We start from the raw sequence: 25,364 nt of genomic DNA, 5'->3' as shown, positions 1-25,364 counted from the left end.
GTAACATCGATAACAGGTGACACATATTTGACAGACTAGGACACACATGGAAAACAGCAGTGCATGGTTCAGCATCTTTCTGTCTATTTATCTTTCAGACGGTCTGTGATTCTATCTAAACCCTGTGTATCTGAATTGCTTGAGGGCCATTATACAGGTAGATAATGAGATCAGAAAAGTAATGAGTTTATCCAATGGTGTAATATGTTACAGTATGAGGCAGACAATGTTCTTGAAGAGATTTAAGTTTTATCAATAAATAGAGGAAACAGTAAACATAACACAGATAATAACAAAGAAATGTGCATTGAGTTATGTAACATCTAGTTGCTTAGCAATAACCAGTAACATATAACATATCAGAACACAGGGAGGTGCTGTGGGGCAGAAAACAACATATCATACAGGAACAAGGGACATCACACAAATCCATTTACAATTGACACATTTAGAACTTCATAATATGAAGATATATATATATATGTATATATATATATTAAAACAATGTTTCATGATTTCTTTTTATTTACACTTAAAATGTCTCAATACAACTTTTGCTGACTCATGTGTGTTTTACAACTCACCAATAAGTGCATGCATCTTGTTGACAGAAGTATTAAAAATTATAATATAAATACAAAAATATATACAAAAAAAATGCTTTGATTCAGCGTGTTTGCACAGCAAACACACACACACACACACACACACACACACACACACACACACAGTTATAGGATCGTGGATGTCCTTTCCGTCGATGAAGACTTGCTCGGTCCAGGCGTGCGCTCAAGAACTCCCATCTTCAGGATCACTGACTCAAACCTCCCTCTGAACTTTCTGCCCACAAACGCGTACAGCACTGGGTTCACACAGCTGTGCAGTAGCCCCAGACTCTGCGTGGCGAACACGGCTCGGTCGATGGCGTTCCGCGTCAGGCACTGGTACGGCCCGGTCCCCGCCCGAAGGAAAGTGTCGACAATCACCGCCAGGTGGTAGGGCGTCCAGCACACCAGGAAGACCACCACCAACAGCACGATCACCTGCATGGCGCGCTGCCGCTGGAAGCCGCCCTTGGTGCGCAGGAGGCGCCGCATGGTGGTCCCGTAGCAAAGCAGCATCACAATCAACGGGAAGACAAAGCCCAGGGTGTGGCTGAGCACCCTGGTGGCCAGCCTCCACTCCTGGACGCTGCCCGGGTCGTAGTACTCGGTGCAGATGCTCAGCTGCGTGCCGTTGGACGAGTCGGTTGAAGGGGTGGCAGAGTTCAACAGCCCCGGCAGCGACAGCAGTCCCCCCGTGAACCACACGGCGGCGCAGACGCACCAGTTCACCAGTCGGCGGCTCACCTTGTGAGTGTCTTTGGCGCGGACGATGGCCAGGTAGCGGTCCACGCTGATGCAGGCCAGGAAAAGGATGCTAACATAGAAGCTGAGCTCCTGGAGGATGCTGACCATTTTGCACATGGCGTCGCCGAACACCCAGCCCAGCGTCACAGAGGTGGCCCAGAAGGGGAGCGTCACGGCCAGGAGGATGTCGGCCACGGCCAGGTGGAGGAGGTAGAGGTCGGAGGAGGAAAGGGGCTGCTTGTTCAGGCAGATCACCAGCCCGACCAGAAGGTTCCCAGGGATGGCCAGCAGAAAGACGAGCACGTAGAAGACACTCATGCCAATCATGGCCGTGTCGGAGATAGGCGAGGGGTTGCATGGCTGAGTGAAGGGATCAATCCAGAAATCGGTGCCGTTGTATGTTATGTTCAGCTCCTTAAAGATGGCGTCGGCGTCAGAGAGGGCAACTTCTGCAAATTACAAGCAAATACAACATTTAGGGCTTTTTCTAATAAGGATCCAAAAATGGGGTTTGGTTATGTTGCCTTTCAAAGACAAGAGGGGTTCTCAACCTTATGTAACTCAAGTTCAATTTGTGTATTGATATGTTTTGATAATGTAACAATGAATGTTTCACATCAGTCTGGTTGTGACCAACCCATGTTCGCTCTGTGAAATGTTTTTTGAAGTCGTGAACTACAACGCTCAACGATTGGTGAGCGTTGTAATGTTATCGTGCTCACTAAAGAAGCAACTGTAAAGTTGTTAATGGTGCTTAAACTAGGATGGCAGCGGCGTGTTGAGTGAATAGCAAAGCCAAAAACGCTTTTTCCGATAAACGGGCACGTTTACGGAAAACCTAAAGGCAAAAGGCCCAAGACAAATGCTAAACCCACAAGATAAATGCGAGACCCACAACATAACGGAAGTCAAAAGAGTGTTGACAATGAAACGGACCGACTATTATTGCCAGCGTACGTCACAATATATTCCTTAGTGCTGATTCAAACTGCACTCCGAAACGGTGCTGCAGTTCGTGTGGCAAGAACATCAAATGATTGTATATTGTCGATAAGCCTGGCAAAAGTCAACGGTTCAAAGCTGATTATTATTTTTAATTAGGCTTAGGCTATCTACATTCTTTTGCAATTGTGTTGCCGCGGTTTGCGTTTCTGTTTTCCGGGAAATGCGCTTGTGTTTGTTTAAATTTGGAAAGTGTTCTGATATGCATTTCATTCGACACGTCTCAGCCACCGTATTTATCAGAGAAGCATATCCATTGAAACACTAAATTATATCATTTAGCATAGCATTCAATTATTATAGTTGTATTATAAGCCCAACTGAAAAAAAATCAAAGCAATTTCATTCTGACTATTAAGGCACTGGCCCCAACAGTGCCTTAATAGTCAGAATGAAAGTTAGTCAGAATGAAATTGCTTTGATTTTTTTTCAATGTTTTGATGTTTTGTTTGATGTGTTGAGATAACTAGTGTAAGGATGTTTAAGGCGCTATGGCCTAAATTATATGAGACTTTTCTTATCTCTAACATTGCAAATATTCATTGTAAAGAAGCCAAGGATTATTAGGATACAAATCAATACAATTTCATTCTCAATGCTTGGTGAATACAAAACACAATGCCTAAGCCTCAATTGCAAGGAGGCTTCCTTAATAGCGGACAAATATAGCTGAGACAAGCGCCAAGAGAGATAGCCTACTTGAAAGATCAGGGTTCAGTATACTGAGAGAATATACCAGCTCACCACTTATTTACCAATCACAATTGAAAAGTTATCTTGATAGAAAATTGTCTATGGTAAGGCCTACATACAGAAGACCTTAAAGGCATCATAAAGATTGTAACAAATTATAAATGAAAAAAATGTAAATCATGTAAATCTAAAGTTGGAATGCTTCTAAGTAGTTCTTCATGATGAATTTATTACAAAAGAAGTTGTTCAAAAGTAGGCATACAGAGCTTAATTCCTGCTTGAATACTAATATTAAATAAAAAGTGTACTCACTTCCGTCTTTGACAGCAGATGTTTATGAAAAACAAACGTTAGTAAAACCATAATAGGAACATGATATTGGCCTATCAATGTGTATAGGCAGTATCTATTTATATTGCCCTTTCTGCTGTGACCACCATATTTTTCATCTGAGATTAATATAATGGGCTTCAATTTATCATATTATAATCATCTCCATGGGGATACAATAATGTAAACACTCACCAGCCATTGTGTGTTCTTGTCTGCGGTCTGATGGTATGTCCCTCATAGACAGCAGTGCTTCTTGACTATATCTCCATTCTCCTCCCATCCTGTTCAGTTCCCTGTTTGTACACAGTCGGAAGAAAACGTCAGATGGCTTTGATGATACATCATGACTTAGATACTGGATACCGATAGCATGCTATATATGGCTGCATGTGTTCTGTAGTGGTGTAATAGCCCTATACATTTTTTTTTAAATTACATACTTCTGCAAGTATGTCGGTAGGATATATGAGTGGATATTGTTTACTTACATTATTGCATTTTAAACGTTTTTGTTTTGCTCACATTACAAATTTCATGGGTGCTCTATTAAGCTTACATTTTAACTCTAACCTTAAAAAGATAGTTAGCCATATTAAGGCATACTTTTAGGCTATTCTTTTATCTCAAGCTTAGTTTCATAAAAAATAGCCCCAGTGTTTCTATGACACATTGACATAGGATGACGGAGTGACAGAAAACCACAAGTCTAAAGTAAACTCATGTGACATGAGTTTTTGATTTGAACACACATCCTCACCATGGTTCTTGCGCCACAATTATCTATTACTCTTCAATTAATGTATGGCTCAGTTGGCCTATAGCTTTATAGATATTTTTTTTAAAGGCCTATCCATATTTACAGTAGGATATTCAGAAAAAAAACACTAAAACGAAACACAGACTAACTGTCCGTGTTAACCCTGAGTACAATTACAGTCAACACATCAACTGGTTTGTTTTTAGAGCTGGTAATAATGTGTTGGGAGGAAGTCCCGCTCTCGTGACCAGCAGCTCTGTTGACCATCGAGCTCCTGATGCAACTTCTCATAAGCTCAGTATCACAAGGGCATGCATGACTTAACTAGAAAAACCACATGGTAGGCACATGTTCAGTTCTACTCTGTATGGAAACGACGAGTCCATCATCTTGATAATGGTGTTTTTAAACTTTTTGGCCACTTTTGTCTTGCTTTAATTTCAGTGACTCAATGTACAATTTGGTCTTTGGAGGATTGTAGTTCAATCTAGATATTGATAGAGGTATAGTATTGATAGGCCTATCCGTCATCACATAATACCCTCAAATTAATTATGTAGTTTTACTTGTTCAAATGAGTTTAAATCATTGACAGCCATAAAAGGAGAGCAGGCCTTTGTGTTGGCGTCATGAGGGACATACACATATGTAGCCTGCCTTCATGGTGTGTTTGACTTTTTAAACTAAAGGCAAGATTTGCAGAAACATCGAGGTGCTTGGTGTAACATGATACGGCACTTGAGTGCAACTTTCACATTTCAAAACAAAAAAAAATCACAGAACCAATGCTGAGGACTTCAATTTCCTTTTCATGTTATTGATAAAAAAATTCACCGTGTTAATGGGCCTTATACTTATTAAAGTGGTTCATTCCAAATAACCACTGGATACTATTTAGTCACAAGATTTTCTTCCTTCTGAGGCTTGCCTCAGGTGGCATAAGTAACTTAATAATTAACCTTATTTTCTGCTACGTACAGGCTTAGCCACGTCAATACAGACAGAACCAATATATAGATAGGTCTGTAGGTGTGCATTTAGAGATACAAATAAATGCACTGTTAGGTCTTGATGGGCAATAGACCTGTTTAAGACTGAGCATTTCAATGCACAACATCTACTTACTTGGTTACTTTCACGTTCAGTAGGCTCACTATTGAGCTTTTAAGTTTATGTTGTTTCCCCGACATTAAACGAAATCTGTTGTCAAGACATTTTGATAGGATAGAAAGATAGGATGGTGGCAAACCATGGGTTACCTGTAAATAATAGTTTAGACTAGATTTACAAACTAGAGAAAATCCCAAAATGTCTGTAAAAATCGTAACATTTATTTGGTAAACCTCTTTGCCAGTGATTCCATAAATGGTCCTACTGTAATGATGGTATTCAGAATCGAGAGAAATAAAAGCCAAACACTGCCAAAAAAAAAAAAAAAAAAAAAAAGCCAAATGAGAATCCATTGGCCCCAGTTGTTATACACCTCATACATGATAAATCACCACCTTCCGCTTTACAGTCACTCACAAGGTTTGGTACAAAAACAAAGGAAGTCGCTTCACGAGAGTATTCAGTCCAAGAACCCATGATCACCCCCTTTAAGGCTTTGTTTTTCCCCTGCCTCCGCTGAAACGTGGTTTCCTGAAGTAGAAATGACCGCCATAATTTAAGTGAAAACAAAAGTGCATTGAGTGTTCAAGTAGGGTGTATAGATTCATAAAACAAGACGTGGCTGGGTGTGAGGGGGAGGGTAACACTGGCACATGACAGCCGGTGTCCACAGCGAGCGCGTGTCCGCGTAACGCCATGCAGTGGCGTCTCACCCCCGCTCAGACGGAGCCGTGACACGAGCACTAGACTCAATACACAAGTGACTAGGGTTTAAAAATAACAAAAACTTTTGATATATATGTATAAAAACACCTGTACTAGACGCCACCAAAGTGGATTATTTTGTTCCTGGGTGGTGAGCGTCGGGTTTGGCAACAGTGTCAGCTGAACGGAGAAGGAGCCTAAACTCTAGAGGCGAGCTTCATCTCTTGGCACGCCGGGGGTCTCTGCCGTTGCTAATGGTAACCGAGGGCTTGGTGGCGGGCGGGGCTCCGGTGGCGGTGACCGGGGGCGGGGCTCCGTTCCCTGGCGAGCGTCCATTGGGCCGGCCCGTGGGACCGAAGGATGAGTCCCGCGTTGCACCGGGCGGCGGGTTGTTGTTGTTGTTGCTGTTGACAAAAGGCTGCATGGTACCATTACCTGGGGAGAGAGGAGGAACAACACACGTCTCAACAACTCAACATGAAATCATCAGTGAGCCGCTGGGGAACGCAGGGTGAGAGATCTCCCCTTTAGGGAGGAATTATAGAGTGCTGTCTTGATAAGGCAGGCACAATTGGGGACATTACGAGGAAATTTGTTGTTGATTAAAGGTCAAATCATACCTGGCGGTGCAGATGTACCTGAATTTTGATTGGGTGGGGAGTTTCCCCTTGGATTCTGGTCGGGTTTACCCTGTTGGTTAAACAATTATGATACGCTATAAAATATGGATTGATTGTTTTTGGTGTGCATGGTCATTGTTTGGGGGCTACTCACAGACTTGTTTTGCTGGTTGGACTGAGCTTGTAGGTCTGGGTTTGGTTCACTAAAATTGGGCACTTCCGAATACACCATGCAGAACCTAGATGAGGGAAAAGACAATGTTGATTTAGCGTCAAAGAAATTAGCTTTCCATTGACTCGGCCTTAATCTAATGTCAGTTGTAAACCTAAATATTAACCAGCAAAACTACCCGTTAGGGCTGTCTGATTCTGGTCGGTTGGTCGATAGGCAGTGCAAATTCTGATTGGACGGACAATCACTGGTGTTCCTTTTATGAGGAGACTCCATTATCTATGGGGCGAGATAAACACATGCGGACCGATGTATTTTCTGACAATGTCTGAGTGACATTGAAGGCTTTGTAGTTTCTCTTTTAAAAGAAAGTAAGTAGGCCTATCATCTAAAACGTTAGGCACAGGGAGAAGTTTTTCCCTTTTGTCTGCGAATTCCAATAACTTTCGTTTTTAATGCTCCATAGGCTTTGAGATTGAACATAACAGAATAGGCATCTTGGCACAAATCGCAGTACCATCAATGGGAGCACTTCTTTTAAACAAGACCCGTTTTGCGTTTGCTCATTCGCGTAATCGAGCAATGGCGCACAAAATACATTTCAAAGTGGATCAGCCCGCTTCCCGATCTCCAGGCCCTGCTGCAGAGCGAATTCAAATCGCCGGCACAATGGGCTGGGGATCTAAAACCGTAATATAACCGCATTTCGCATTAATCGCAAATATCCCGCTGCTTCGGGTTTTCCTTTTTAGGCGCGTTGAGAGGAGGCGCGGACGAATCCGCTGTCAGTGCGTGTGCAGTTTATCAGTGATATGCCGGTTTATCCAATAAGTGGAAGTGTACCCGCGCACCATTGGCATAAATGGGCACTTGTCTCTGTGTGCGTGTGTGAACGAGAATGACAGGGAGAGGGAGCGCTATGCGGAGATGAATAAACTGAACGATATTTATATTTCAAAAAAAAAAAAGCTGAATCAATTGTGGCGCTCTGTGTTCATTCTGTGGCGCTGCGCCACACATTGGTCTATGTATGGGAAACACTGAAAGGTGTTCTGGGTTTGAACCCCAGTGTCAGCATAATATCAGTAGGCCTCCTTGAGCAAGAAGCAACCACAACCTGCGCCTTAAACCTGCATCGAGACACACTCAAATCACTTTGGATGAAACTGTCTGGTAGAATGACTAACTTCTAGACAGATGGTGACAACAGCCTCCCTTAAAACAGACTGGCAGATTACTCACTCTCCAATCTTCTGCAGGTCACCGCCTCTCCCAGTGTACAACGTCAGACAGCCCTTCCAAATGGACGCATACCTACAAAACATACTTAGATTAGAAACATTCAGATAAGAACAAGGGAGATGCCTGCAAGCATGGAACATGGAATAAACTGTAATCTAGACATCTTTACAAAAGTGTTTTGGAAAATCTATAAAATTTAGATCTCTAATAAATATGTAATCTGAAATTGAAATTGGGGTCAAGTGTGAAGAGGGTTTACCGTCTTGTGAGCAAGATATAGGTAATGTATCAAATATTTTCAGTTGATGCATAACGTATTATAAACTGCACCGGTAGTTAATATAGTTATTTAAAATAGATAGAGGTTCAAGTGGGGATAAGCTACCCTCTTGTGAGCCGGATGATGTCGCCAGCTTGGATGAGACTGCCGAGCTCATCCCAAACAGAGATGGCAATACTGCCACTTTTGTCGGCCACCTTGCAGGAGCGCACTTCATGACCATCCTTCGTCTTCGTCACTCTCCCTGTTTGTTGGTGACAAGAGATTATTAGGAACAAATGCAAAAGTTGTAGCATTCCACATGCGAGAATGACATCAGCAGTCTTTACAATACGTCTCGACAAGTAGTAAAATGCCATACTATATGTACATGTTTTCTTACTTCAGATTAAAATAATGTGATATCCCTGCATTTATGGATAAAATATAGTTAGTAACATGTTAAATTCAAACATGGTAGCTATAAAGTTATCTTTACTTAATTGTATTTGTTTATTCTCAATTTGTATACTTCGATCTCGAGAAGAGCCATTGTGACACACAATTGCCATCGGGATTGATAAATGACTCTTACTCTGAAACATTATAGTGAACCATTGGTCCCTTTAAGAAATCACACAAATCATAATATCTCGTGATCTGCACCAGAAACATTGCGACACCCTAGTTTCCTCCTCATGTTCGGTACAACTTACCGATCTCCAAAACAATGAAGACGATGTTCAAATTCTTCGATCCGGGCTTGACGTCCTTTATCAAAAACAGGGCCTCGGTTGTGGGATTTGCCATCATTAAAAAAAACTAGTTAAAAGCTAAACGTGCTAGTTAGCGCTAGCTTCCTTTCCCAGTACTGACAGGCTAAGGCAGTCAGCTAACTAGCCTTTTAGCTTTGGATCGACGAACTATAAAACGTGATTTTTTTAATGTAACGTTAGAAAGTTTTCTAATTGTTAAATGAGCAGACTATCACTCGGTCAAACGACCAGGGTGTGACCCGGGGAGAGCAGTGGGTCTAGGAGCTGAGACTAGTAGCTTCAGGACGAGGGTCTCTCAGGTTTCCATCGTCCACTTCCTCTTCAGCGAAAAGGTGATCTTACACTTCTGCCAAGGTCGATAAGCAGTGAGAAAAATAAGCAATAGTGGTGCACTCAACCCAGTTGATATCAAACTATAGTTATCTCTTGTGATTTAAATGCCTGACACTTTTTGCAGAGACGAGCAAATAACTTCACTTTGCGTGCTCGCACACAAGTTAAAAGAGCTGGCATTTGTAAATAATCGTTGTTAAAAACGTCCATATGTGACTAAGAAGACGTATGTAAAAAACGTCGTCAAATTGGTTCTTTTGTGCGCCCTTTGAGCATATAGGAGCTATGTTAGCATGTTAGCAGTCTAGCTAACTCCTCTTTGTTGAACATCAACATCAGTGTACCTTTTTGAAAGTATGGACCCTAACTTTACAGCCCTAAGCGTATGTCATGTTTTGATTTAAGTCTTATAGTGATACCTTAATAATTTTAACAATAACCTACGCTATTTATCCTATTTCACATAGTTTGACACACAGCTTCCATCCTGTTTGACAATGCCCCAAACTACGTTCTGCGGTCCCGCCGATGTTTTATATAATCACCGGACGAATCCATTCTCATGCAAAGAAGAGGGGTGTGGACTTGTTAGCAGTTTGTTGTAATACTTAACAGTTTTGTTGTGAACACATAGTCTATCAATGTAAACAACACAATTGCTTTTTATGGAAATAACCAAATAATGATTAAAAAAAACCAAAATTTGGTTTTGATGGGGTATGGTATTGGCCCTGACTCGGATTTTGAATGGAGAGTCGGTCAGGCCGGCCACGCGAGACATGATTCCCTAGAGAAGTGAATTTGGTTGTATCAGATGAATATCAGACCTAAACTTGTTAAACATTATTTTACATCTTGTTAATTTATATTTCAACTCATTCATATGAACACAATTGTTCATGGTGCTTGTAGGAAAATGAGAGGAAGAACTGTTTATTATGATTGTATCGGTATTCCACTCAGTTTTGACGAATAAAATGAACTTCGTGTTTGTTTATCTACCCGACCGATTAATTCCTTCCGTCTATAAGAGATTTAAATTTCGAAAATTATTCGTCACGAACAGGATTCGAACCTGTGCGGGGAAACCCCATTGGATTTCGAGTCCAACGCCTTAACCTCTCGGCCACCGTGACTGAATACGACTACTAGTGGATATTTTATGACTACATACATCCTTTATCATCTTATTGCTACTATACTATATATTCATTGAACTATGTTGAATGAATACATAGAATATGCTTTTTCAAAACGACGAGTCGTCTCATCAGTAGTCCACTCATAACTATGCACATTGAGTAATTATATGTTTTTTATAGTTACAGTTATCCACAAACTATTCTAACATGTTTACGCTTGGGGGAGACAAACCTCCATCACACGACTAAGAACCTTTTCCCTAACTTAAATAGATTAGCCAAATCCACACACAACACATATCCCTAATTGTTCTCGTCGACTGTATAATGTATTTATCTTTTGTTATTTTTCAGTTATCGTGTTGTTGCACGACGGTGGTAATGCGGTCTAAGTAAGTCATATAAAAGTAGCAACACATGATCTGCAAGCTACCCGCTGTTTAATCAATAACCAGTGGTGGCTGGTAATCAAAAATGTTGAATAGTGAATAGTGTGGAATAGCCCCCGAGAACGAAGGCTAAGGGGGCTTAGTAATGCGCGATTTAAACGATATACGATATAAACGATAAAAAAATGGCCTACGATAGAGATTCTATCGTTCTATCGCGATGATGCATGTTGATGACGCAAATTACAATGTTTAATTTTTGGTTTGGTGCAATTCCTTTTCACATTGCAATTTTCGCAACAGTGCCAGAATTCGTCAACAAACCTGCATGTGTGCAAAGAACGTTAACCCATTTGTCGCAACATTGTATCTAGTAGATACAATGTTGCTCCGCGCAGCCGGTACAAATGGGTTAATGGTAAACACGCATTGATGCGCAATCCGGTCTTAAAGGTAAACACGCACAGATGCGTGATCCGGTCTGAATGGGTTAAATCATTGGACAAAAAGGTCTGGGGCGTTGTAAAGCGTTAAAGAAAATGGGGGGTGGGGGAAGCACCGGTGAAAGTAAACAATCATGGATATCCAGCGTGATATACATTGATCTGTGGACTGGTCCAACTCCTTCTCCCTCATCCTGACTCGGAATGTGTTAAATGGATCGGCATTTTTAAGTTATGTTTTCCAGCATACTTTTTACTTGCCTTTGTCGGACCGTCGGGTGGTGGCTCAACATGGAGCAAAGAGGAGACAGAATGTCTTTTGGATATCGGACCCAAATATCCAAAAGACGTTCCGTCTCCTCTTTGCTCCATGTTGAGCAACGTCTCCGAGACCACCTCTCCGGCTGGGTCAACCTCCTTTTGATGGTTAAAAATATCACGTAATCGACAAAAATCTTAACAATCAATGATCGATCATCAATTAATCATGCCCATCCCTAATTGTCAGTACAGTGTCTGTTCCTTATCTAGAAAGACACCCGTTTTTCCTGTTCTCTGCATCTTGGGTTGCATTTAAGAACCAAGGACTTAAACTAAGTGTAGTGCCTTTTAGAATGGTTTGCACTAAAGGAAAGAAACCCAATACTATATTTATTTATCTGCAACATTATGTTGTATGATTACAGTGTTTCACAATAAATGTTCTCGAAATGACATACTATATTTCTCTTTTTTTTAAAATACATTTAGCAGTTTGGCTTTCCTTCGGGTCTATGTAACCTGTTCTGAAACGGTTATTTTATGATTTTATATCGTGATATATATCGTTATCGCAAGAGGCTGCAATGTATATCGCAATATGGATTTTAGGCCATATCGCCCATCTCTAAGGGGGCTATTCCTCACTATTCACGGAGCCTGAGGTGAATAATTGTTTTAGTGTATACTACACGTGAACACTCCGAAAAATAAACAAGATAACACTTCATGCCGGTATTTATTTGTTTTTATTATCGGTTTATTTGTTTTTGTTTGTTTGTTTATGAGCGTGACGAGACGACCGTCACGCGACATTTTGCAATGAAAACAATATCCCTAGTTTGAGATCGCAATCATGGGATATTGCACAATATCCCGAGACAGCGAACCAATCAAATTGTGCCATCTTAGGAGGTTCACGGTGTAGCATATACTAGTACATATTACCTACTATTCATTCAGAGCCTACATCCTGGCTTGCAGGGCCTGGACAAGCTTACACTGTACATACAGACCTACTTTATGGCCATTCCACCAGCCATTGCTATATGACCTATTGTTGTTATTCTGATATTGAGACAAATCATGATCATCGTCCTATAGCGTCCATTTTCTTTGAGTCTCAATGTCTACTTCAAATGCAGTTAGAAATATGGGACAGTTGCTTCATTTTGTTTATAGGCTACAAGCCGAAAGACTAAATTAAACGGCTGATTCAAGTAAAAATATATAAATAAGATATTTCAAGACATCAGAAATAGTAGGATATGTATCTGACATAATGCATATACAGTAGGCCTATAGTAAAAGCAGCGGTTTCACGATTTTTTTTGTTTGATCATAGCATATATACGGGATAGATAACAGCAGAAATCACTTCCATTAATACATCATAACATTGTTTAGGGTGTTTTGATATCATCAATCATCTTCAGTAACTATATAGCAGGCTAGGCCCAATACATTTTTTTTAATCAAGCCCTTTGCTCCTCTTGGGTGCATAGGCCGGGGTTAGGGTCTATATAGCGATGTTATAATAATAAAACACGTACATAACCACCACACGTACGGACTACTCGCATATCCACACACACAAATACCGCTAATAAAGACGCTTTAGAACATGTATACGTTAATTTTAGTACTTACTTATGATGTCTTGAACGAAACAAGCTTTCTGTAAATCGCTATACCTATAGCCTACCTGACAATTGAGCGTCAATAGTTTCGGAGAAGGTTCACAACACAGTAGTCGTCCAATCAGCAGCGAGCATTGCACGGCAACCAGAAGGTGTTGAATGGCAACCGTCACTAACCAATCCGGGTACTGTCCGTCGACCCAGACATTTCTCAGGATCTGAATGGCTCTTTTACCCCACTGGTTAGGAGCGTTCGCACCTGTGTTAGGCCTTTGTTAGGAACTGTTAGGACTTTGTTAGGAACTGTTAGGACTTTGTTAGGACTTGTTAGGACTTTGTTAGGACTTGTTAGGACTTTGTTAGGAACTGTTAGGACTTGTTACGACTTTGTTAGGACTTGGTTAGGACTTTGTTAGGACTTGTTAGGAACTGTTAGTGTTAGGGGCAAAAGGGACTGCTAGTTGGGGGGAAAGAAAAAAATGAAAGAGGAGAAAGGGGGAAAGGAAAAAAATGAAAGAGGAGAAATGGGGAAAAGAGAAAGAAAAAAGGATAAATATCAGAAGAATTCAGCTTAAATTCTTATGCTATGAGAAGTTATATCACAAAAATAATTAATTGTTTTTCTATTATTGTTATATTAGGTATTTATTTATTATATTATTATTCCATTATTATTGACACTCTACTATCATTTTTGAATTTATTTACAACAAGTTGCACACTCTTGCCAGGATTCGCACCTGGAATCTTCCACCCAAAGGATGGCTGTGTTGCTGTTACACCACAAGAGTTGTTTTTTTGTTGTTTTATTAAAGTTGCACTGTAACTATATATATATATAACTGTTGTGAACTTGCAACTGTTTGAACTTTTTTGTACAAATGAGCACTTAAAACAAACAATTTAACACTAATAAAAATATCTCAAAAACAAATAATATAACACTTTTTTGTACAAATGAACACTTAAAACAAACGATTTAACACTAATAAAAATATCTTAAAAACAAATTATATAACACTTTTTTGTGCAAATGAACACTTAAAACAAACGATTTAACACTAATAAAAATATCTTAAAAACATATTACATAACACAATATTTAGATTTTTACAAGGAGCTTTTCCACTCTTCAATGGTTTTTCCAGATGCTGGACAGTACCATTTCCCCCGTAGCTGTGTGTGGCCAGTAAGTTTGCTTTTCGCCTTACCACACATTTTGCATTCGTAGTGGTAGCTTTCCTTAGTTTGACGCTTCTTCGGGGGCTCACCTCTCATCTCTCGCTCCTGATCCTCAAGGGCTGCCTTTTGTAATCTCCAATCCCGGTAGCGATTATGAGACGCTGGATCTGGCTGGTTAGAAGGCCCGTCCTGAGGTTGAGAATCTGGCACTGGTGGAAGCTGGTAAGAGCCCTGAGAGTGAGCTGCTGGAGGTGGTGGTGGTGGTGGCGGCAGGTTGGAGGACCAGCTCTGAAAGTGGGCTGCTGGTGGAGGTGGCGGCAGGTTTGAGGACCAGCTCTGAAAGTGGGCTGGTGGTGGTGGTGGTGGCAGCGGCGGCTGGTATGAGGGCCCCGACCAGCCCTGAGTGTGAGAGGCTGGAGGCCGTTGGTAAGAGGCCCAGGCCTGATACTGAGACTCCGGTGTTGGCGGCAGCTGGTATGGGGACCAGCCACGAGACTGAGACGCTGGAGCTGACGGTGGTTGGTATGGGGACCAGCTCTGTGATTGAGACGCAGGAGCTGGGTGTTGACCCTGCTCACAATAGGCTGATGAAGCGGGGAAAGGAACAGGCCAAGCATCATCTCCTCCAGCGTCTTCGCTGGAAACCTGGGTTCGACGTCGGCGTCGCCGAATCACCGCCTCACCCTCACGGTTGTCAGGTTCCTCGAACTCCATATCTGCATGCCCATGTGGAACAGGCTCAGATGGTAGGTCCAGGGCCTCCAGGAGGGATTCCTCTGCCATGTGGACCTGCTGAGGAAGCTCCACCCCTTGAAGCAGAGAATCGCGGTCGGCCCTCTTCTGCCGATCCTGCAGCCTATTGGGGGGATCAGAAGAGTTTTTCACATTGTTTTTTAGTCATTATTTGTTTTGAATGCATGTTCCTATGAATTTATAAGTTTCCCTTTTGAACGGACTATATGAAGCAGTAAAAATGAACTCACCAAGAGGAGACGGTTGCATTGTTTATGGTCACCAGTACCAGGTTGGTGCTTTGCAGTACTTGTTGGCAATCCTCAATTAATTGTTTAATATGACCGTACACCATAACAATAGCCTGAGGAATTGCAAATGTCCTCCCCTTAGGGTCTTTCGGTCTATTTCTGCCTTCCTTGAAGAGCTTCAGTGCAACACACTCAGAGACCCTGGTGTAATCGGGTCTATGGGCAGCCTGGCCATGAACCATGAACAATCTGCGAAAAGACAAGATGATTTAACCCACATTGTGTAAACACAGTACTGTAAACACACAATGTATATATATATATATATATATATATATACACAAATGTACAAACACACTTTTACACACATATATTACAATACATTATATATTAAATGTATATACACACACCATTAAAGTGTTTGTGTATGCAGTTAATTACACATGAACACACAGCTACACACATATATTTGAAGCTGATTATTTGCAGGTACCTCTCAGCTGCTTGCTGGCCTGGAGCAGAGCCACTGCGTTTCCGAGAAGCTCTCCATGGCCCTGGCAAGGTCTTCTTCTTATTTTTTAGGGAGTACTTTGTTGGGGACTTGTCGATTTCATCCAGGCAGGAGTACAACCTCAATATATCTGCTATTTCTTTATTAGAAAAAGCAGTTATCGTCCGGTTGAGGCTGACAAGGTATCCTGCCAAGGCATCGACCGCCTCCCATCCGGGAATGCCTCTGGGATCACACCGACTATCCTGTCATATGAAATGAAAACAAAAACAGTTTGTATAGCTAATTTAAGAGAAACACTGAAGGAATAAGCATTTCTAATGGTCAGACATTAGCTACTTTACCGGAGTTGAAGTGATAGGCCCACTGTCCTCAAATGGGGAGCTGACAGGACTCTGAGATGCACCTTCACTTTCAGCCGTAGGTTCCTAAAGGGAATTATTTGAAAGAAGTGAATGAGAGTACAGTGAGGTGAACTTTGTTGTGCCCATGTAACACAAAGGAATTACCCTCATCAAATTCGATTTACAGTGACAATGTTCTGATAGATGGGTCGGGACCCGACCCCGGATAAGCGGATAACGATGAGGAGGATGTTCTGATAGATTACCAAAGAAGGGCTATCACATCATTACCTGAGAAGAAGATGGGAAAAGAATATCAGTGGCCTGAGGTATTGTTTCATCAGGAAACTCATCCTCCTGAACTTCCTCCGGCCCCTCTGGCAGGTTGGCGCCAATTGCTTGAGGCGCACTCAGCAGATCTCCTCTGTTGGACTGGGCCAGCGAATACTCCACCGCAATAAGCTCACCTGCCATAAGTAGTCACCAGGAAAAATAAGATTGAATTAGAATGAGTGAGTGTCACCATCATGATCTGGCAGTTTGGCATTAATAGAATATTGTTCAGCATCTGTTCTTTTGTTGCCATGAGAATCTTACCGGTAGGTTTACCCGGGGGTGTAAACTCTTGAAGGAGTGCACTTCCCAGGACTCTGTTGAGGGCGTTCACACTGGACATCAGACGAACATCATAAATTCGAGTGTGTGACGTGACACTCATATTAAGAGCCTGCTGGGCCCGATTGATGTTCCATCTGGACAACCCCTCCAGCATATACATTTGCGTATGCAGAGCATTACATCTCCACCCTGGCAAGACAAAAGTATTAATGACAACAAAAAAAAAGAATGTTAAGCCAACTTGCATTTACATTTAGTCATTCAACAGACGCTTTTGTCCAAAGCGACTCACAAGGGAGATATAGCATTCAAAATACATTGCAACAGAGACATTAGTGTAATATTAAATACAGATTTTAATACTTAATACACAGCTTAATCACATCTTAATACATTAACAAAATATTTTAAATGTTAAGTGTTTCAACTTGCCTGGGATGAAACAGCATTGATGCTTATGAAAGCTCTTGAGAGAGGAGGACCCTCTGCCACATCTCAGGACGTCAAGTCCCCCTTCTCCAACTTTGTTCCGGTGTTTATGTACAACTGTACACCAGGTGGATCTTGGATGCAGGGCAAGTGGTTCTGCTGCACCTCCCACACACGAGACATGCTCTCTTGGTTGATGAGAGACAACCCTGTGGTGTCCGTGAGGTCCCACATGGAGTCCAACAGTTGTTGGATGAGGGCGCGAGTCACCTCAACCCCTCGGGTTTTCCTTCGGCAGTGCTTAGCCAGTTTGCTGGAGGTGATGCTCGATAACACCTGGCTGTGAGAAGGATTGTGACCCGGGTGTTTTTTCACCAGCTCTGCCCTCTTGGCCTGCTGCAACTTTTCAATGTCTGCTTTGTCCCATTCGAAAATGCAGCTGGAAAGTTTTGAGCAGAATGTGCCATATAGTGGATGGTGCTCAGTGGTCAGGCCATTGGTGAAACGCCTCATAAAGTGAAAGACATCCAGTCTCACTGTGAAGGTCCATGGACGAAACCAAGTGAGAACTGGGCTCTCCCCTATAATAAACAACACGCCATAAATACATGTAATTCAGATTGTTTCCAGTTAGCCAATTACCAATTGCATTAATATACTGCTAAAACTATTCATCAAACAACAAATTCATAAGAAACATCCCAGCACAAATTGAAGGCAACACACCTGACTCACTGCAGCAGTCCCTGTCCACACCAGCTCACCAGCATCCCTGTACCTCCGGACAACGCCTTGGCACAGGTCATCAAGGCCAGCCCCCTCACCAGTGGTCAGCACTGAGTTGAGAACTTGGCCAAGTTCATTCTCGATGTTGCTCATCCACGTGGCCGTGTTCTCAATGCCACCTGCGAGCTTTTTAGTGATCTACAGAAGACATTAGCAAATCATTGGACATACTAATAAACACGAATGAAAACAAATTTACATGAGTTAACTTTTACCTTCTTGGTGGAGTCCAACTTTAAGATCCTGCCATAAGTTGAGGTTATAACACCTTTCAACTCATCCAGGTGGCCAAGAACCTCATTTGTGTGGACAGTTTCAAACCACTGAGCCAGGGGCAGACGACTGAAGGTGGGTGGCTGTTGGTATGTAGGTTTGGACTGGGTGAGGACACACAACTTTTTATGGAGCTCACAATCAGTGAGGTAGTCGATAGTCCGCCTTGCCCACTCCTCGCTGTGCACCTCCTGCAAGACCTGTTGTGATTAGCTGGAGCTGTTCCCTACCGTGCGTGGTCGCAACATTGTGACACACTTCCTGTCCAGTGCCTGCTGTGTTGTTAGGACAGCAGGAAACTTGTTACCGTGGGAGGGATCCAGCAGCTGCAAGATCTCACTACTCCAAGGGCAGACAGGGATCATGCATTTACTGCACCTTGGGTAGTCTCCACCAACCAGATAGTATCTGGAGTCCACATCAATCACCTCTCTCACTTTTGTGTAAATGCCAGAGTGGTGCATCTTCCTGTTGCACAATGTGCATTTAAGGGGGATGCCCCACATCCTCATTGGAGCCCACAGGAACATCCGCTGCCTAAAATAGTGGAGTGGATCTGGAGGTGAGGTGGATCTATTGGGGCTTGGAGGATGGTACCAGTTCTGTGTGAGCTTTTGCTTGAGCTGTCCTGTTCGGTCATACTTTGTTAGGAACTGTAAGGAGTTGATAAGACTTTTTCTTTAATAGGTCCATGTTTAAGCCGGATGGCGATAGCCGCGGCAGCTACGTTAGCATCGTGACCTCATAGCAACCCGACACAGTGTAGCCTGCTAATAAATCCAAGGAAAAAGAAGAACAGATCAACAATGTAGGACGTCCAAGAAGGACGGCAAACTTTGGAGAGACATTTTCTTCAATAAACGAAGCTTTCGCCGTTGTCCACAAATACCTTGCGGATAATGTGTTTGTTTGTTATTATCCCCCTGTCGCACGAAAGTGCGATTCTGTCAACCAATCAACGGACGGAGTGTGTAGCTCGAACTTGCCGGTGTTACACCGAATTCTGCGACCCACCGACAAGTGTGACCCCAGGGGGCGCTGCTTCACATTTTCGGCAACATGCACGTTTGCAATATAACTAAAACATAAAAAAAAAATAAGATCTCCCCCACCGGTGGGTCTTTCTTTTCTTGATACTAACATTAATTCTAAACAGCGTTTTACACAGTAGCCTATAATAGGAAATGTTCAAAGGTAAATCAGCGTAATTTAACACTGACTAGCTTTTTATGGGTAAAGAAGCAACGGTGAAGGACCGTACTAAACGCCCTATCATTGTATAGGTCAGTAAAATGCGAATCAAATCAAAACAAATGTATTTATTAAGCACCTTTAATAAAAAGGTAATTGGTTGCGGGGAGATCTTATGTTTTATTTATGTTTTTGTCATGCCTGTCTACACTTCAAACTCGTGCATATTTCAATAAATATGCAACAGCGCCCCCTGGGTCACACTTTTCGGTGGGTCGCAGAATTCGGTGTAACATCGGTAATGAAAGGTTCTGAAAGACGGCATACCCATGTAGCTAATTACTAAGGAATAAAATGTATACAAAATCTGTCTGGCACGTTTTATGAAGAAAACGTTTCCAAAAAGCATCGGACATATGACCCACTATGTTCTGCTCCATGTATCCAATGTTGACAACGTGGCATGATATGGCTAAGCTAACAATATAAACAAGAGGAGCTAGGACAGGAAATTAACTGTGTGTTTAAGATCAGAAGGGCCAAACGTGTGGCTACGCACAGCACTACAAAAGTTGTTAAGATTGAAAAAGAAAAAAATATTTGTTGCACAGCTGAACGCTGTATCACATCATGAGCTGGCTGTTCTCAATTCACAACACGCATTCCATCAAATCTAGTCTACATCAGGCATTCTGACCAAAACTCATCCACTCCCCCCCACAATTACTCCAGAATTCAAGCAAAGCAAGAATGACCAAAAGTCACTTTGTGTCAACAAGAGACTGACTCCACCGACTATCAATTGCAAGTTAAAACACAAAATACCTCGCCACAGCACCAGCAAACCTTAAGCAAGAAATATTGCGTCTTACCTTTATTTATGTGGCAGTGGTCCCGTGGTGTAGCCTACCACAACCATTTAGTTCAACAGGTCATCGTTCTGATACTGTCCATGGTACTAGCAACCTGCTCTGGTGCTTTTTACCTATGTATTCAGGCTAAAATGACTTGGTTGTCTGATGCCTCATCATCCCAGCCAAAGAGTATTGGTATTGTGGCGAGCAGCACGGGAAGGACGAGACGGGAGCCCAGGTTGAACAATTATGCAGTTCCGTGCCCCATACACCGTACGACTACGGACCGCCTTTATTAACGACCACGAACATTACAGAAACACGGGACACCTGACCAACACACACAACACTCTCACTAATGGTCCCGATCACACAACAATGGAACAACACACAATTAACACACAACCAATAAAGACCCCAAACCCGTTAACCCCACTTAACCTAACAGAATAAATTAACAAAACCCCTTTTGTCAACTGACAACCCCAATTCCCAGAATCCCCGCGGCTCCGGAACATGGCGCCCACACCCGTGGTCGCCACAGTATTATTAGTAATGGCTACTTGCCAAATCGAAAAAATAACTTCAAACAGTGTGTCTTTTTCCAATGTATTTGTTATCATTCGTAGTGTTGATCAGCAGAGAAATAGTTCGCCAAAGCCAATGACGTTGCGCTTAGCAACCGAATACACTGGGGTTGATAAGTTACCGGACTGCGGAGTGATACAGATGACGTGAATCAGAGGCAAAAAAAAACACTTTCCTTGACAGCGGTCATATATGGTGGACGTGAGCATTCCACTGCATTGAGAAGAGCCGCGTAATAAACAAAATAAAAAATAAGCCCTGACAGGGCGAACAGGACACCGACGCGCAGCGAAGGTGTATTGCTTCGCCCTGAACCACTACTACCCTAACCCTGTTGCGCTAGGTTAATAGTTTTTGATTTTTGATGTTTAATGTTCTTTCCGTTATATCGTAAAAATTTATTGTTTACCAAGGTACATGGATAATAATTAATCATGAAAAAGGTCCCACTATATCAATGTTTAAAAAGGGACATAATTTACTCAAATCATCCCTGGCATAAAACCTATGATGCGTATAACCTTTTTGAGCAGTTGAACAGTTGAGAAGTTGGACGTTGATGTCCATGTCCTACAGGCTGCAGCCAGACATTATAGACCAATTTTCACCTTACGTCAGAACGACGTCACACGGGTTCAATCGCGCAAGACGGTGGCAAAAGATAAACCGAAAAATGTCGTGTTGTGCCGTGGGATGCCAGAATCGTAATTCTGTAAACAGTGACCTGAAGTTTTACAGAATACCAGCAGATAACAACTCGTTTAATGCCAACCGCAGACGTCGTTGGTTACAAGCTATCAGAAGATCCGATTGGAACAAAGACCTTATTAAAAATGCCAGACTTTGCAGTTCACACTTCATATCAGGTAAGTTAACCTAAGAACTTCACTCAATCAGACACATCACTCGGTTTGGCTTACAACAACAAAATAATGGTAAAGTTGTACGCTTATCTAACGCTAGAACACAGAATAATGTAGTTTTAGTCGTTTTAGCTAACTTACCTTAAATTGTTTTAGGCCTACGTTGTCTTGACGACTAGCTAGTCTCGTAAACTTGGCAAACTCAGGCTAAATTTACCTGTTACACTATCGTAGGCCTACTGTCAATAACTAGAATATTGTTTTTTGGACAGGAGAGGTCTCCATGGACTTCAATAGTCCCGACTTTGTACCTTCTGTCTTTTCCTTCGCAACCCAACCATTGACAAGGTGCTATGGCAAACGGATCTGGAAGACGTATCCCACTGCCCACTAACGTCAATTTGGCTAAATAACAGTGTTTATCACTGGGTGACAGGCTATTGAAATATGTCGAAAACATTTTACTAATCAGATCTAATCAATATTAACTATAATCTTTTAAAAATCTATCTAGGCTACTTGTATTATTATCCGAGTGGTCATTTTGCCGTTATAAATAACTACCCTTTCGCTGTTTTCTGCCACCACCCTGCGCGCGCATCCGAATGTTTACAAATAAAAAATTGGTCTATAGCGGGTTTTAGTGAGCGGACCAATCACAGCCCTTGCTGCTGCGTTGCCACGACGGAAGGTTAACATTTTTGGGAGGCGCACGTTAGGCCCTTGCGGTGGATGCAAGAAGGGTCTGCAAGGATGTAATGGGTCCGTAAACCCCCTTGCATTGCGTCAACGTAATCAGCCGTTTAAAGTGTAATTCCGGCGAAAATTGAACCCTGGGTCTTTTTCGGAATGAAGACCCATAAAATAGGCCCTCCAGCACTCCTTTTTTTGTTGATAATTGAGTATAGAACTTGCCCGGGAATGCCAGGCGCAACGCAACAGCCCAAATTGCTTCCATTGCATTGTCTAGGGGCGGTGTGAAAGCTCCCAAATCTACATTTTTTAACCACTAATATTGCCCAAAAAAGCACCAAACCTCTGCAGTAGCATGACTAGGGTCCCAACACATAAAACAAAGCATAAACTTTAGTTAGAGTACTGGGAGTTTATTAAAAAAGACTGATTTCCAAGTCTTTGCCTTACCGGTAGGTCCATGTTTCCACACAAGTCGATTACCGGCTACCGTAAACAATATAATAGAGGCGCCAAAAAATGTAATAAAAGTATCAAGAAGGGAGATTGTTAAGTAATTATTTTTGGCACCTCTATTATTTTATTTTATTTGATGGGTCTTCATGCCGAAAAAAACCCTGGGTTAAATGTTCGCCGGAATTACACTTTAAGCGCTTCGTAGTCGTGAGCCTTTATGGCTCTGCGTCGTGTTTACGTGTCGCTATGCTTATCAGTGGTGAAGAGAGGTTGGTCTTTTTCTGTGCATGCTATTACTTTACAATGGGTCTACTACTAGATGTTTTGATTATGGTATTGTATGGATTCCAGCAACTTGAAAGCTGAATGCGACTCAAACAATGTGCAACAAAAACAAAAGCTGATCGTTGTCCATTCTGGTCATTATATGCAAAGTCTATGATGACCGAATGCAAAACGTGTCCAATTTTTACTGATAACTAGCGAGTAAATAAAAAGGTTACGACTATGAACGCAAAAGTTACATTTGTTGCCTTAGATTTTTTACATACAAGCATATTGCCGAAAATGATGTAGCTAGCGGACCAAGCCCTTGCGTTGCGTCAACGTGAAACCATAAAGAACCCTTTACGAGTTGCAAGTGGAGAAATCTCCCAGCTTTCTTGCGGCATTTCACAGAGGCACGCCCCCTTTTTGTCGGTCCCACTCGGAATTCTGAGCGTATACAAAGTCCAGTGCACGACACAAAAATGGCTGCGCCCGTAAAGATATTTATTCTTTTGTATTTCTACCGCGTTGTTCATTTTAATGTCAATTTTAAATGCTCTTACACACTTGATTACATTTCTACTTTATTCTGGTCACCAATTTATGCATTGCACATTCTTGTTGTGCATGCAATACAATGTAAAGTTGTTTTGTTTGTTTTCGAGCTGATTTGCTAAAGAGGCTAATGTAGCTTACAATAACAATGACTAGCCAACGACATGACAAAGACAAACAGGAACGCTATAGAGGTCGTAAGTGCGCCCCTTCCGGGAGACCCCTCATAGAGTGGCGAAGTCACGCCACTTCCGGTAGAGCCCATGGGACCTGTGAGATCGAAAAATATGAATGGGTTTCAAAATAGAGAAAGTAATTATCTTCTGGCCCCAGTATTTATATGGCCCGGATTACACAAACGTTGTTTGTGGATTTAAATGATAATTTTTCATGTCAAGAGTTTGACAGTTTATTGTGCAATTGTTCAGTTAAAGGCTGTAGAGAAAACACAATGAGAAAGACTACACGTCTCGTTTGCGACGTCACGCTCCCTGCGACTGGCGTGGACAAGACCTACAATCTCCCCATCGGCATAACTGAAAATCTACACATGCCCGATTTATAATGGTTTTCACCTCTTTCGACGCTGTTATCCCCCCTTTGGAAAAAAGCGGTGAAGTGGAGCAGAGAGATAGCCATGTCTGTACCAGAGTGGTGGTGACGTATATCATTCGCGTCGAGAGCAGCGAGGGGCTGTAGTCAGTGGTCGAGTTGTAAAAAAAAGCCAGGGGGGATGCTGGATTTTAACTTTTAGGGACAGACAGGGGCGTAGCCAGGACATTATTACTGTGGTGGGGGGGAGACTCCATTGTCAACGGGGGGGGGGGGGGGGGGGGGGGGGGGGGGGATGCAGAGACAGCTTCACACTACCAGTGTCTGTCTCGTACGGTGTGTAATGACAGCTCGTGAAGGCACTATTGCGCAAGCACGCAGGCGCGCAGCAAGCGTGCCTGCATGCATGCGCAATAGCATACTGCCCGAGAATGCAGTATCGCTGTCAAATCTGTCTCTGGGAAAAGTAACGTTGCCCCGAATTGAAAAAGGAAAGCGCTATAATGAAATAGCGGTATTATTTCCATATTAATTGATAAAATAACAGGGGATTGGAAGGGGGGATGGCTGTTTCAGAAGGGAGATAAATTTAATAATTTTAATTTTTAAAGGGGGATGACATCGCCCCTCATCCCCCCTCAACTCGAGTGCTGGCTGTAGTTCACAAAGCGGCCTCACACAAAACCTAACATTATCAAACTTCTTCCTAATTTTTTTTCGTTTTCTTTGCATGAAAAATTATAATTTAAATCCACAAACAACGTATGTGTAATCCAGGGCATATAAAGACTGGGACCAGAAAATAATTACTTTCTTTCCATTGAAACCCATTCATATTTTACGATCTCAGAGGCCCCATGGGGGTCTACCGGAAAGGGCGTACTTATGAGCTCTATGAGTGCTACGAGACAGGAAATGACGTGCAACTCGCATGGTGTACAAGGCATCTGGAACACACCATAACTCGATACCTGAGGAGTTCTTTGCAAACCACCT

General features: G+C 42.2%; 3 protein-coding genes across 6 annotated transcripts; all 3 read right to left on the bottom strand.

Moving 5' to 3' along the window:
- Nucleotides 1–320: 320 nt before the first annotated feature.
- Nucleotides 321–3,706, bottom strand: LOC307073651 (C-X-C chemokine receptor type 1-like). Of its 2 annotated transcripts, none has more exons than XM_079733554.1 (2): nucleotides 3,570–3,706; nucleotides 321–1,798 (listed from the first exon to the last, which is right to left on the bottom strand). In XM_079733554.1, exons 1-2 carry the CDS (start codon nucleotides 3,655–3,657, stop codon nucleotides 732–734), a joined length of 1,155 nt encoding a protein of 384 aa, XP_079589680.1. In that variant the 5' UTR covers nucleotides 3,658–3,706; the 3' UTR covers nucleotides 321–731. The 2 variants fall into 2 exon arrangements, with proteins under 2 accessions (XP_079589680.1, XP_079589681.1); XM_079733555.1 differs by having other exon boundaries at nucleotides 3,564–3,651.
- Nucleotides 3,707–5,514: 1,808 nt separating this feature from the next.
- nabp1a (nucleic acid binding protein 1a) lies at nucleotides 5,515–9,842 on the bottom strand. Of its 2 annotated transcripts, none has more exons than XM_079731778.1 (6): nucleotides 8,959–9,842; nucleotides 8,369–8,507; nucleotides 7,984–8,055; nucleotides 6,724–6,808; nucleotides 6,588–6,639; nucleotides 5,515–6,384 (listed from the first exon to the last, which is right to left on the bottom strand). In XM_079731778.1, the coding sequence occupies exons 1-6, from the start codon at nucleotides 9,053–9,055 to the stop codon at nucleotides 6,167–6,169; spliced, it is 663 nt and encodes a 220-aa protein (XP_079587904.1). In that variant the 5' UTR covers nucleotides 9,056–9,842; the 3' UTR covers nucleotides 5,515–6,166. The 2 variants fall into 2 exon arrangements, with proteins under 2 accessions (XP_079587904.1, XP_079587903.1); XM_079731777.1 differs by having other exon boundaries at nucleotides 5,516–6,384; nucleotides 6,570–6,639.
- Nucleotides 9,843–14,140: 4,298 nt separating this feature from the next.
- On the bottom strand, nucleotides 14,141–20,451 carry LOC307072178 (uncharacterized protein). Of its 2 annotated transcripts, XM_079731388.1 has the most exons (9): nucleotides 18,292–20,451; nucleotides 18,017–18,214; nucleotides 17,294–17,871; nucleotides 16,841–17,050; nucleotides 16,535–16,710; nucleotides 16,244–16,327; nucleotides 15,882–16,144; nucleotides 15,389–15,637; nucleotides 14,141–15,261 (listed from the first exon to the last, which is right to left on the bottom strand). In XM_079731388.1, exons 4-9 carry the CDS (start codon nucleotides 17,019–17,021, stop codon nucleotides 14,334–14,336), a joined length of 1,881 nt encoding a protein of 626 aa, XP_079587514.1. In that variant the 5' UTR covers nucleotides 17,022–17,050; nucleotides 17,294–17,871; nucleotides 18,017–18,214; nucleotides 18,292–20,451; the 3' UTR covers nucleotides 14,141–14,333. The 2 variants fall into 2 exon arrangements, with proteins under 2 accessions (XP_079587514.1, XP_079587515.1); XM_079731389.1 differs by lacking the exon at nucleotides 18,292–20,451 and having other exon boundaries at nucleotides 18,017–18,232.
- Between the last annotated feature and the right edge of the window lie 4,913 nt (nucleotides 20,452–25,364).

Source organism: Pollachius pollachius (assembly GCF_949987615.1).
Source record: "Pollachius pollachius genome assembly, chromosome: 3".
Classification (NCBI taxonomy): domain Eukaryota; kingdom Metazoa; phylum Chordata; class Actinopteri; order Gadiformes; family Gadidae; genus Pollachius; species Pollachius pollachius.
The sequence above is the reverse complement of the archived record's forward strand: the minus strand, read 5'-3'. Positions and strand labels throughout refer to the sequence as shown.

Bases quoted from the DNA above. Each gene is read 5' to 3' on its own strand.
- LOC307073651 (XM_079733554.1), bottom strand. From the start codon at position 3,657: ATGGGAGGAGAATGGAGATATAGTCAAGAAGCACTGCTGTCTATGAGG. The intron at 1,799-3,569 runs GTGAGTGTTTAC...TGTAATTTGCAG, and splicing joins ACAAGAACACACAATGGCTG to AAGTTGCCCTCTCTGACGCC.
- nabp1a (XM_079731777.1), bottom strand. From the start codon at position 9,055: ATGATGGCAAATCCCACAACCGAGGCCCTGTTTTTGATAAAGGACGTC. The intron at 6,640-6,723 runs GTGAGTAGCCCC...TTTAACCAACAG, and splicing joins CCAACCAGCAAAACAAGTCT to GGTAAACCCGACCAGAATCC. The intron at 6,385-6,569 runs GTATGATTTGAC...CTCTCTCCCCAG, and splicing joins AGGTACATCTGCACCGCCAG to GTAATGGTACCATGCAGCCT.
- LOC307072178 (XM_079731388.1), bottom strand. From the start codon at position 17,021: ATGTATATGCTGGAGGGGTTGTCCAGATGGAACATCAATCGGGCCCAG. The intron at 16,145-16,243 runs GTAAAGTAGCTA...TTCATATGACAG, and splicing joins GGCCTATCACTTCAACTCCG to GATAGTCGGTGTGATCCCAG. The intron at 15,262-15,388 runs GTGAGTTCATTT...TCCCCCCAATAG, and splicing joins AATGCAACCGTCTCCTCTTG to GCTGCAGGATCGGCAGAAGA.